The sequence below is a fragment of the Triplophysa dalaica genome, chromosome 4 (assembly GCF_015846415.1).
Source record: "Triplophysa dalaica isolate WHDGS20190420 chromosome 4, ASM1584641v1, whole genome shotgun sequence".
NCBI classification, from domain to species: domain Eukaryota; kingdom Metazoa; phylum Chordata; class Actinopteri; order Cypriniformes; family Nemacheilidae; genus Triplophysa; species Triplophysa dalaica.
The window spans coordinates 7,013,061-7,025,699 of NC_079545.1; the positions used below are offsets into that span (position 1 = coordinate 7,013,061).

General features: G+C 37.3%; 2 protein-coding genes and 1 long non-coding RNA gene across 3 annotated transcripts; 1 reads left to right on the top strand and 2 right to left on the bottom strand.

The window, feature by feature from the left end:
- Positions 1–1,198: 1,198 nt before the first annotated feature.
- tmem203 (transmembrane protein 203) lies at positions 1,199–2,611 on the bottom strand. Its single transcript, XM_056746635.1, has 2 exons — positions 2,452–2,611; positions 1,199–2,132 (listed from the first exon to the last, which is right to left on the bottom strand). Exon 2 carries the CDS (start codon positions 1,931–1,933, stop codon positions 1,511–1,513), a length of 423 nt encoding a protein of 140 aa, XP_056602613.1. The 5' UTR covers positions 1,934–2,132; positions 2,452–2,611; the 3' UTR covers positions 1,199–1,510.
- A 156-nt stretch (positions 2,612–2,767) lies between these two features.
- On the top strand, positions 2,768–11,009 carry alad (aminolevulinate dehydratase). The gene is made up of 12 exons (XM_056744797.1): positions 2,768–3,103; positions 3,892–4,014; positions 4,142–4,192; positions 5,254–5,350; positions 5,448–5,583; positions 5,973–6,056; positions 7,679–7,767; positions 7,847–7,902; positions 8,057–8,144; positions 9,976–10,062; positions 10,246–10,375; positions 10,558–11,009. The coding sequence occupies exons 1-12, from the start codon at positions 3,000–3,002 to the stop codon at positions 10,614–10,616; spliced, it is 1,104 nt and encodes a 367-aa protein (XP_056600775.1). The 5' UTR covers positions 2,768–2,999; the 3' UTR covers positions 10,617–11,009.
- LOC130418726 (uncharacterized) lies at positions 11,002–12,621 on the bottom strand. The gene is made up of 3 exons (XR_008906389.1): positions 12,465–12,621; positions 11,358–11,438; positions 11,002–11,256 (listed from the first exon to the last, which is right to left on the bottom strand). It is a non-coding gene; the product is annotated as an uncharacterized LOC130418726 (long non-coding RNA).
- Positions 12,622–12,639: the final 18 nt, after the last annotated feature.

Genomic DNA, 12,639 nt, shown 5'->3' on the forward strand with positions numbered 1-12,639 from the left:
ATGACAGGTGTAGTACTGACTTTGTCATAATCTAGTTTGGAGATTAAATAAAGGCCACATGAATAAAGATTGTCCCTGCAAGACAGTAAGATTATAGTTTAGTTTATTAATAGACTTTGTATAATCAAATTTATGGGTGTATTTTGCACCTGGCCATGCAGTCTATCAGATAACATCAAAATGACTTCTCAGTTACAGGAAAACTTGTTATATCAAGATATGAGTGTACAACCTTTCCAGTACAATTGGTGCCATTTAAATACACAATGGAGTTTCAGGACATCCAGTTAGGCAGTTCAATAATACACAAATGTCTAAACATATCTTCAAGGAAATTGTTTTGCTATTTCAAATCAAGGACAATGTCCAAAACCATAAAAACATGCAGTTTCTCTGTGTATAATGATTATTAACATACATGTATAGTTTTGGACATCACATAAAAGCAATTCATCAAACTGTATTCATAGATTTTAAACCCATTGTCATACAGTAAATGAACATTGTCCCAAAAGCATATTTTGGTACTTAAACCACAAAGAAAGATGTACGAAGGACATTTCATTGGGACCTAAATATCCGAAACCAAGTAGCCTCTTGTATACATTAACAATTTAAAACTTATTCAAGTCTTAACTTTCTTTACCTTTTTGCATATGCTTCGATTCAGCTGAACACAAAGTGATATCTCACCCAAAAACGAAACTTTTGTCATCATTTACTCACCCTCAGTTTGTTCCAAACCTTTCTTTGTTCTCCTGAAGACAAAGGAAGATTTTTGGAAGATTGTCAGCAACCAAACAGATCTTATCCTCCAATTTACTGCCACAGTAGGGAAAACAAATACATTGGGAGTTAAAGGGGGGATGAGTCTGTTTGATTACTGACATTCTTCCAAATATATTCCTTTTGTGCTTTGCAGAACAAAGAAATCTGTACAGGTTCGGAATAATCTGAGAGTGATCAAATGAAGACAGAATTGTCATGTTTGGTTGAACTATACCTTTGAAGTCGCACAGATCTAAAGTAAATTACAGTACCATTTACTGCACAAAATGGGCAGATATGTTATTTATGTGTTAGAGCAATGGTGCCACCAAGAGATAATTATACAAACAGCATTTTAAGCCGTTAGACCTTTTAATAGGCGTCTATTTACAACAAGCCCCTTTTAGACACAGGCAGATATAAAACAAAATTGAGTGTTTGAATGTTTATTTACAATTTTATAAACAACAATCAAAGTATTAACACAGATAAAGTAACATAAACAGTATTCTGAGAAAATTCAGATCAAACCTTTTAAAGCACTTAAGACAATAGCAATCAAAAATTACACATTACTTTTAGCATTGTATATGATGCAATTACGCCACGTTCACATGCATGACTCAATAATGAAACCGAATACATATAAAAAGTGATGTTACAATGATTCACTCCCCCCTGGTTTGCAGGAGTCCATCTGATTTAAATACATCCATTGGCATATGGGCATACAGATTGTCCTTTAATTTACACGACAAGCACGAATCATGAGCAGTTGTAGGAGGATGAACAGCGGGGAGACGATAAGACCGAACCACAGGTCACGTGCCTGATCCTGTTCAGCCAGTTTCTGGCAAAGCAGCACCTCGCACACCAGCTTGAGACTGAGAACGGTCAGGACCCAAAGCAAGCGTAGCACTGCCAGACGCTTTTCTCCTTCCTGATAGAGGCGGATGGATACGATGGCCGTGAAGTAGGTGCTGAGGCCGTCAGCGGCAAACAAGGGCGAGAAGACCAACCACCAGCTCATGTCCAAAGTCTGCTTGTCCAAATCCATGTGCAGTGCCACCAACACGCTGAAGACCAGCAGCGCACCCAGGTGGAGGAACAGCTCGAAAGTGGCAAAGCCCAGCCATTGAACCAGCTCTCGCAGAGAAAACAGCATTGTTACTGAGACACTAACAAAACACTAGCTCTTGGAACTAGAGACTGATGGTGAAGACAAGCATTAAAGTTAATGGACATAAAAGTCTATGAAAAATCTTCCTTTGAAGACTGTTCCACTACTTTGGCAACATTATGCACGTTTAGAGATGGACCAGGTCCACCTTCTGACTTCTGGGGCATTTGAGAGCGGTCAAAACCTAAAAGAAAAACAGAAAATAGCTTTATTATCATTAATTAAAAAACAATACATAAGTAGTAGAATGGCCATACCATCAAGATTTTAACCTGAACAGATGTCAGATGTCTCGTTAAGCTATTTAACTATTCTCACATTTAAAGTTCTACATGCTATTCTTAAGCTAATATTCATTTAAAAGAACGCACAAAACACGTTTTAAATACATTAACCTCCTTCGTTTTGCGGAAACAAAATGCACAGTATAAACAAGCGAGCTGTCAGTTAGCATACAATGACGAGGATAAAATATATAATAAATCCGTGAAACAGCCTTTTACCTCGCAGTTTTCGATTGCGGTGATGGTTGAAGGCAAACATATAACCAAATACTACATTTTCAAACGGTCATTTATGAATGGATGCGTTGACATTTACTGATGTGCAGCTGTGATGAAATGCAGCTAGCTGAGACGAGCTATTTACCTTCCAGCAGGAGACCCAATATATATCGCGAGAACTCCTCGATCTCTTGTACGGGGGCCGAGAAGCCGAATGACTAGCGAAATAACAATAACAAGATTGGGGATGGAATAACGATTCGAACTTAAAATGGGCGGTGCTTAATGCGCAGATGTCCGATGAAATGAACAAGTTTTTGTAGTCATGGGACAACGATCTTATGAGTTGAATTGTATGTCTATTTCAAACAGTATTGAATGACGTTGACATTTTAAAGCGTATAGTTTGAAATACACAAACGTTTCTGACAGGACGCTGACATTCGTAATGTATTGCGCGGTTATTTGAGCCACCATGCGCCCCCTAGAGGAATAAAGCATTCTTCTCACATTGACGGTTGTTTGCTACCAACACTTCCACCCAATGAATGAACCACACATGCTTCTATCTGAGTTTCAAGAATTATCACTCCACTTACCTAGGTAAACGCAATCTAAGTTACAGCTTCCGATACACAGTGACGAACACAAAGTAAGTTTTTTCCTCTTTTCTACTATTTCAAATTCTTTATCTATCATTTATTAAACGTTACTGTATATGCATACACACTTTTGAGGTCTGCGTGACATTGTGATTAAGATGTGCATTCCGAAGTGTTATAGTTGACTAAGGAGAACATGATTAGAGAAGCTAACAAGTCAAAAATATGACCACTCTCAGCTGGAAACATCTGTTCTGCGATTTAGATGGTAGAGAAATGTATTATGCAAGAGCTTCCGTTTTACAAGTACAGTTGCTGTGAGCCTCTGTTGTGTAAGAGTTCTAAGGAATTGTATGAATCAATAATGCAATTCACGTTTAAATTAAGGTTTATGTAACCACGCAAACAAAAATGTTAATTAAAACAAAAAATATATATATTTTGGCTGTATTACAGTTCCGGAATTGTATGAGTCGTTAACTCGTTAAGCCTGGTATTTTTGAGATACTTATGTCACTTGAAGGAGTGTTACACGTGTTATTTTAGTTAGAGAGAATTTGTGATGCATTAGAAACTGACGTTTGTGACACCAATGATCAAAATGTGCGTGTTTTAAACAATTAAATATATGGGTCTTTCTGCCTGAGTATATTAGGTCTGGAATGTGTTAAAACCATTCTGCTGCTCATTCATGCAAGAGTTATTTTCATAATCAGTGGAAAGAACTAATCCCAAATTCTCCTATATACCAAGATTTAGTCTAGGGGGAAATAATTATTTGAATAGTTATCTTTTGTTTCCAGTAAAATGCCTACTCTTGTTTTAATATGTGTTCCAGGACAATGACACAACCGGCAGATTCGGTTCTACACAGCGGTTATTTCCACCCAACTCTCCGGTACTGGCAGACCTGCGCTTCAGACCTCAGACCGGATAACCTCATATATCCAATTTTCATTACGTATGTCTTACGAAATACATGTCTTATTTAGCAATTGTTTGATTACAGCAGTAAATGAAAGAAAGAGTGCTAAATGGTCTTTCACTGTATTTGGAGTTGTTCATCTTTGTTTTATTGTTTTAAACAGTGACAGTCCGGATGCAGTGGAACCAATTGCAAGTCTACCTGGTCAGGCAAGGTATGTGCTTTGCTTGGACAAAGACGTTTTCTCATAAAACAAATACGTTTCAGAATTCTGGTTTACTTTTAGCGTTGTGTCTGTAAAGTGTCTGACAACTTCTGCAAAATGTACCCATGGTAAGATGTACCACTAAATGCCCCCGGATAAGAAATATAGGCCTACTTAATGACTAATGATGTATAATAGAATGTTTTTAATATAAAACATTTCCAGAATAAAACAGGGCATGGAACTTAAAAAAGTTTAAAATCTCAAAGGAGACCTTTTGAATAAAAGAATGTTATTTGTTCTCATCAAGACAGGCCTAGTTGCAAAAAATGAGGAATGTTAAAATAAAGTTTAAACCCCTGATTTCTGTAATTCCATATTTTCAAGCAGTAAACGTTTAATGCGAATAAAATAGGGTGGAGGTCTGAGATAAGGCAGGGTGGGGCTGGAAAGCCCACAAAGCAAAATGATAAGCCAAGTATCTGTTTCTTGTGTTACTGGGTATTTTTGTGACAGGATAATTTTACAATTGTAATAAACGGAGGTCCTTTTGTTTTAACATTTGCATTAAGCAGACCAGTTTTAGTAATGTAACAGTATTTCTACCTGCGCGGTTGACTGGCTTTTTAACATAGTTCATGTGAAATAACAAGTATCTCTGTAACATTGTTGTTACATTACATTATATGTTTAATTAGTCAATTTGATCAAAAGTTTTGAACAAACTTTTACTTGGGATTGTTTCATTTTGTATTTGAACAATTTCAACTATGGAGGTTTGCATTGTGCATTGCTTTGTGGGATACAAAACCAAACACAGTATGCCTTGTTCTATACACATTATATAACACACTACATACATTTTGGCTAATGTAGTAGTAGGTCGTGTTCCATACACAGAGAAAATGTAGTATACATACTACCAAACTGTCTGTATCATATGTAAAAGTGTCTGTACAGTAGAATGCTATTCCAAACAAAACTGTCAAATATGTTATTATAGTATCAAATAAGTAAAACATTCTCAGAAGGCCAATTCATCTCATGCAATGACATTCTTCTGATCTCAGATATGGTGTTAATAAGCTAGAAGGTGTACTTCGTCCCCTTGTGGAAAAAGGCCTGAAGTGTGTGCTGATCTTCGGAGTTCCTGCTAAAGTTGACAAGGTGGATACTGTCAAACTTGTGTCAAGATTTTAATTATTTCATTTTGTGGGCGTTTATTTAAATACTGACTTCTTGCATCTCTCTTTTCTGTTCCCAGGACGAGAGAGGTTCCGGTGCAGACACAGATGACACTCCAGCAGTGCTGGCTTTGAAGAAACTGAGGAGCACATTCCCTGATCTAGTGTTGGCCTGTGATGTGTGCCTTTGCCCGTATACTTCTCATGGCCACTGTGGTTAGTTTCACATATGCATTTGGTGTTGCTGTCACCAATATTCGCTACAGAAATGAATCATGCTGATGTTAAGGATAGATTTATTTTCCTAAGCAACCAGGCGATGTTTTCACTTTTATTGAATAAGGGATTCAAGCCATATAGGGACAGTTGACAAATATACCGTACATGTGGTGTGACATAGCAAAAATTGGAAAAAAAACTGTTCATATATTGTAGTGTATTAGTTATATTTACAATACACAATATTATAAAAGAGATTCTTGTTAGGGTTATTACAAAATTTTTGCTGTCACACCAAAGGACACATTTATCTGACAACTACCCATAGACACTTGGTAGTGGACACTTGACTTTAATCAAACTCTTTCTGTTTGAAACACCTTAAGGAATTCTACGTGAAGATGGAACGCTGGATAACGCCCAAAGCTGTATGAGGTTGGCAGAAGTGGCGCTGGCCTATGCTCGAGCAGGTCTGTAAATTTACAGTATCTCACATAAGTGAGTACACCCTTCACATTTTTGTAAACATTTTATTATATCTTTTCATGTGACAACACTGAAGACATGACACTTTGCTACAATGTAAAGTAGTGAGTGTACAGCTTGTATAACAGTGTACATTTGCTGTCCCCTCAGAATAACTTGACACACAGCCATTAATGTCTAAACCGCTGATAACTAAAGTAAGTACACCCCTAAGAGAAAACGTCCAAATAGGGCCCAAAGTGTCAATATTTTGTGTGGCCACCATTATTTTCCAACTCTGCCTTAACCCTCTTGGGTATGGAGTTCACCAGAGCTTCACAGGTTGCCACTGGAGTCCTCTTCCATGACGACATCACAGAGCTGGTGGTTGTTAGAGACCTTGCACTCCTCCACCTTCTGTTTTGAGGATGCCCAACAGAGGCTCAATAGGGTTTAGGTCTTCACCTTTACCCTCAGCTTCTTTAGCAAGGCAGTGGTCGTCTTGAGGTGTGTTTGGGGTCGTTATCATGTTAAAATACTTCCCTGCGGGCATGTCTCTGAAGGGAGGGGATCATGCTCTGTTTCAGTATCTCACAATACATTTTGGCATTCATGGTTCCCTCAATGAACTGTAGCTCCCCAGTGCCGGCAGCACCCCAGCACCATGCTTGACTGTGGGCAAGACTCACTTGTCTTTGTACTCATCAGCTTGTTGCCGCCACACGCTTGACACCATCTGAAACAAATAAGTTTATCTTGGTCTCATCAGACCACAGGACATGGTTCCAGTAATTCATGTCCTTAGTCTGCTTGTCTTCAGCAAACTGTTTTCTTGTGCATCATCTTTAGAAGAGGCTTCCTTCTGGGACGACAGCCATTCAGACCAATTTGATGCAGTGTGCTGCGTATGGTCTGAGCACTGACACCACCTCTTCAACCTCTGCAGCAATGCTGGGAGCACTCTATTTCCCAAAGACAATCTCTGGATATGACACTGAGCACTTTCACTCAGATACTTTGGTCGACCGTGGCGAGCCCTGTTTTGAGTGTATCCTTTCCTGTTAAACCACTATATGGTCTTGGCCACAGTGCTGCAGCTCAGTTTCAGGGTCTTTGCAATCTCCTTATAGCCTAGGCCCTCTTTACATAGAGCCAAAAATTCATTTTTTTCTGATCCTCAAAGAGTTCTTTTCCATGAGGTGCCATGTTGAACTTCCAGTGACCAGTATGAGAGAGTGAGCACGATAACACCAAATGTAACACACCTGTTCCCCATTCACACCCGAGACCTTGTAATACTACAGAATCACATGACACGGGGGAAAAAATCTAATTGGGCCAAATTTGGACATTTTCACATAGGGGTGTACTCTAGACATTAAAGGCTGTGAGTTGAGTTATTTTGAGGCGACGGCAAATGTACACTGTTATACCATCTGTACACTTACTACTTTACATTGTAGCAAAGTTTCATTTATTCAGTGTTTTCACATGAAAAGATATAATAAATGTGAGGGGTGTGCGGATTTATGTGAGATGATGTTTTTTTTGTAGTCCACTATCCATCCTTATTGAACTATTGTACAGTAGTTTATGCTTATCATACCTCATTACCTTTACCACCCAGGCTGCCACATCATTGCCCCTTCAGATATGATGGATGGGCGGATTGCATCCATTAAGCAAGCGCTCATATCCAATGATTTTGGAAACAAGGTAGACACAGTATAGTAAACAGATTTTTTATGAATAGAACAAAATACTCAAGAATGTGTCTGATGCTCTTCTTTATTAGGTGTCAGTACTAAGCTACAGTGCTAAATTTGCCTCCTGCTACTATGGACCATTCAGGTAGTGTACGATTTGTTCTTTAGTTTACTATGTTTTTGTAAGATTCTTAAGAAAACCAACAGAGCTTAAGTTGTCGTAACTCCAGATGATTTGACCATTTTAAATTTTTTGAGATGTATTGTGTTGTAAAAATGTTTTCCCTTTACTTTAAAAGGGATGCTGCCCAGTCTAAACCTGCGTTTGGAGACCGGCGATGCTATCAGCTGCCCCCTGGTGCCAGAGGATTAGCACTGAGGGCTTGTGTAAGAAAAAATATATGTCTTAAAGAGCATTTATCATTAACAGTCTGTTCTCCCACATTAATGTGCAAGAATTCAAAATTAACCCATGCAAAGTTCGATCCCACTGTAAAATCAAAATTAACTTGTGAACACTGTCACACTATTAAACAAATGGTCTGTTTGTCTCAATACCAGGCCGACAGCAACACTGGCTCAACCTAATGCATAAATTTGCGGCTGGGGATGTCGGTTTGTTGAAGCAATGGCAAATGGGGGAGTTTTTAAAGTTACTTTTTAAGAAGAAAATTGCAGTGCCATCTGGTGCCACTAGAGGCATGGTAATTTATTTGCATAGAGACCCGGGTCCCCACCACATACATACACCAACATAGAGCGTGCTTCTCAATTCTTATTGCTGCATCCTCGTTTCCATTCCCTTCGGGTTGCGAGGGAAGGAAACAAGGAAAAGAAACGAGGACGGAGGAATTAAAAGATGTGAACTGGTTTATCCTAGCTCGCTTTAGCATCACTTCAAAGCGTCTGTACACATTGTACATTGAAAATATAAAGAATAAAGTAAAATACATACTTTAGGCAGATTTCATAATGCCCACTACAGTAAAATAAGTTAAAACATGCTTAAATGTGGTCAGAAATTTATAAGGTATGTCAAATATATGTTATACATAAATATTAACTATATTAATATATAACTATATGAATATTAACTATACTGTCTGAAATGGGTATACATTTACAAAAAAAGCGTAATTATCAAATTTATGCATGTTTGAATATGATCTAAAGATGTGACGATGTGCAGGGGGAGGACAATAATATGTGCGTCAGGTTTAGTGGATAAAACACTTCTGGAAGTGAAACACATGTGTATCCTTGCTCATGACTACTCAGAAAGTCTCCTCGATCCTCGCCTCCTCCCAGTGGAATTAGAGAATTGAGACGTCCTTAAAGATGGCTGTGCTCGATCAGTTTCCGGGTCATAGGATAGAGGACGGAGGAGCGAGGAAACGAAGACGCATATTGAGAAGCACCCACTCTCAAGTTACGGCCTTTACCTGCAATTTATTGAATTATATTGGTTTGATTTCAATATACGATTTCATTTGTGATTGCTTATTTTTTAAAGCAAAGCTCTTAACATTAGCAGTAGAAAGATAAGAAACTAAATATTATAAAAAAAAATAATGTTACAAAATAATAACTAAGAGAGAACGGTCAGGGCTTTATTTGAAACATTGTAATAACAGTACTGAAACTTGTATACATCTTACTGAAAAACCTAAATCAGGAACTGGTCACACAAATGCCAGTAAACAGCAACGTTGTCACCTGGCAGTTGAATTTATAATGTTGGAAATCACAGCTGACAAAACCTAAATAACCCCTACTTTGGGAAACATTGCACATCAATGTTCCTAACCAGTATTTCTTATGCCAAATTTGTATAATTGAGAAATACCTATATTAATCAAACTTGAATTTTATTGATTTATTGCCTATAAGGTTTAGCTCATATTGTTAACTGAGGAGTTTCCTTTGTTGTTTTTATGCTGCTTCATAAAAATCAATGTGTTGTCAATGGAATTCAAGTTTTTTCCTTTTGTTCAGCTGGGTGTTAGGAGCAAGTCAGAATTTTCAAAGTTCAGTGATGTATAGGCACAAAAAGCTAATTATTTCATTTGGTTGGTTAAAAGTACCGTTCACAAAGGCATAGTTGTTCCAAGGCCTCAAAGCAATTGTACCTATTAACATTTCTGTGACTAAGAATATAGTATATAGGCAATTGAATAGAGTATTCAAATAGTTAATTGCAGTTTTTTTATTCCTGTAGGACCGAGATGTGAAAGAAGGGGCCGATATGCTGATGGTGAAACCTGGATTACCTTACCTTGATATAGTGAGGGAGGTCAAAAATAAGGTAGGTAATGACTATAGTCACTGTCAAATTCCTAACACTTTTAAAAGAACTTTAGAAAACGTAAAAATATATTAAATAGACATTTCTCCTTTTGGAAATTTTTTTGTAGGGGATTTACAGTAAAAGAGAAAAGATGCACTAAGACATGTACTTAATACATAACAATCCTTTTTCTCTCATCAGCACCCTACTCATCCGCTGGCAGTGTATAATGTATCAGGTGAGTTTGCCATGCTATGGCATGGAGCTCAAGCCGGAGCTTTTGACCTGCGCACTGCGGTAATGGAGTCTATGACTGCCTTCCGTCGAGCAGGTGAGAAGCTGACTTAAAGTCTAGGTTCTCAAAAAGTATATTTTTCTTTGTTTTTTTATCTCTGAGAGCAAATGATCGCTGTGTTGTTATAGCGTCTTGGTATTCACTTTCTTTCTCTTAATGCTTAATGTTGACATGCTTTGGATGGTTTGCATTTTTTCATATTACACTTTTTCTTTCAGGAGCTGACATCATTATCACCTACTACACCCCACAACTGCTCACATGGTTAACAGAGTAACAGTCGATTAACCTGTGTGAATGAACTCGGATCAGAGCACATCGCTGAGGCTGATTTAAAAAAATCTGAGGACTTGAAGCAAAACTGACAAGCAGATAACCTATGTTTTGTATTCATGTATCACATTATTGAAATTCACAAAGCTGTGATTTTTGTAGTTCTCAAATTATGTCAACATTTAGTTTTATTCATTTGTTTGGTTTCTGGTCATTAAGTAAGTCATTTGTGTTATGTACACCACATATCTGTTATAATTTTACTTTAACACTGCAGAAACACTGAAAAGGGACCTTGGATTTATCGTTACAGCTGTTTAGCTCTACTATGAATGGTAATTCCAATGACATTGGATGCCCTGTTGTTATCCAGAATAAAGCTAGATTCGTCTTTGAACAGTATTTGTTTATTATAAGGTCAATATGAGAGCTTTTCTTAAAGATCTAAACAGGTTATCAGAAATGTCTATCCCTTTATAGGGTTTACAGACAGTTCATCATTACTGTCAGCCATTATTTACATCTCAGTAGACTTCTTATCAGTGCCTAACTAATGGTTTAGGATGCAGTTTAAATGAGCACCAGGCTGCCTGAGGAAGGGTGAATTGAGGGTGATGCCCCAGAGACTGACCAAACTTGCTGCCCTGTAAGAAAACAAATGAAGTGGTCACTGAATTTTTAAAATCCCTTTGAAGTAACTACAGTTATTAAAAACATATTTCTTGAAACTAAGCGTAAAACTTACTATCGTCATGTCTTGCAATGTTTCAGACTCTTTTAGAAGTGGTAAAACATGACATGAGCCTTTCAGCCAGATATGAAAGCCCTAAAACACAGATCATTCCAATAAATTAATTCAAAATACAGATTCACTTAGTTCACACATTTTGGTTATAATATATACCGTTGCAGATCTCTCAAGATTCAAGTTGTTAGAATGAAAAATCTTGAAGGATCTTGAAAACACAGTGTAACAAAAACTACACGAAATGACTTTGTGGGTCTTTAAACATTCTTATCAGAATAAAATGTGCATTAAATGGCCATGAAAATACACAAATAAAACTGATGTCCTGATGTCAGTGCATTAAACATAGACGTCACCGTAATAAACATGACACAATAAACTGTTAGCTGGTTTCACATCTGCTAAAAAATCAATAATACAGAATTGGCTCACACCAACTATGTGTAAAAAAACATATTGGATTCACAATCATGTGAATATAGTGTCCTTTGAATATACAACACCTGTTACTATCGATACCTGGCACAATTTTTGGTCCGATATACTAGAATATATAAATAAATTATAGTCACTTATATTTTCTTTCGTCTTTCATCACAAAGCAGGAAGCAGGTCTGTTGCCCCCTTTTACTGCCTGGATGTTTTCTTATTTATTTATAGTGAGTGTGTTTCGTTGTATTTTGAACCAATAAAAATGTTGATCCCAAAAAAAGATGACGCAATAATACCAACAGAATTTGAGTCAAATAGCAAGAATGATTTTATTATAATTCTTATAGGATTGTGTTCACATAATGCTAGAAATCCAAAAAGGAATCCCCGTGAATATGTTGCTTCGTAATGTTAACCCTTTTATTTTCTTTCCTCCTCCTCAGTTATGCATGTAAAGTGATATGACTAGTGTCACCTTTCCTCCATATATGTTTTGTGTCGTCCATTAGGTTTTAACAATAACTAATAAAATAGTTTAGTCTAGATATTCATGATATGCACACGTTCATAACATCAATCAAACAATTTGAGCATTTAGGAGCATGTTTATACTTTTTAAATAAAACAGAGAAACGATAACACCCTTACAGAGACTCAGTATCCCAGCCTTACCTCTCATAATGAATCACAGTAACATGATTTTGACTTTTTGTTGTCTACCTCTTTCTCTGTCACATCACTCAAACAACTGTTCTGTTGAGCCATCCGCTGTAATCCATTTCTGTGCTCCTAAAACAAGCGTGATCGACTTCATGCGGCGCTGCGCAGATTGCTCGACGTATGACAT

Coding starts and splice junctions, on each gene's coding strand:
- tmem203 (XM_056746635.1), bottom strand. CDS start 1,933: ATGCTGTTTTCTCTGCGAGAGCTGGTTCAATGGCTGGGCTTTGCCACT.
- alad (XM_056744797.1), top strand. CDS start 3,000: ATGAACCACACATGCTTCTATCTGAGTTTCAAGAATTATCACTCCACT. Junction 3,104..3,891: donor TACACAGTGACGAACACAAA/GTAAGTTTTTTC, acceptor TATGTGTTCCAG/GACAATGACACAACCGGCAG. Junction 4,015..4,141: donor ATATATCCAATTTTCATTAC/GTATGTCTTACG, acceptor TGTTTTAAACAG/TGACAGTCCGGATGCAGTGG.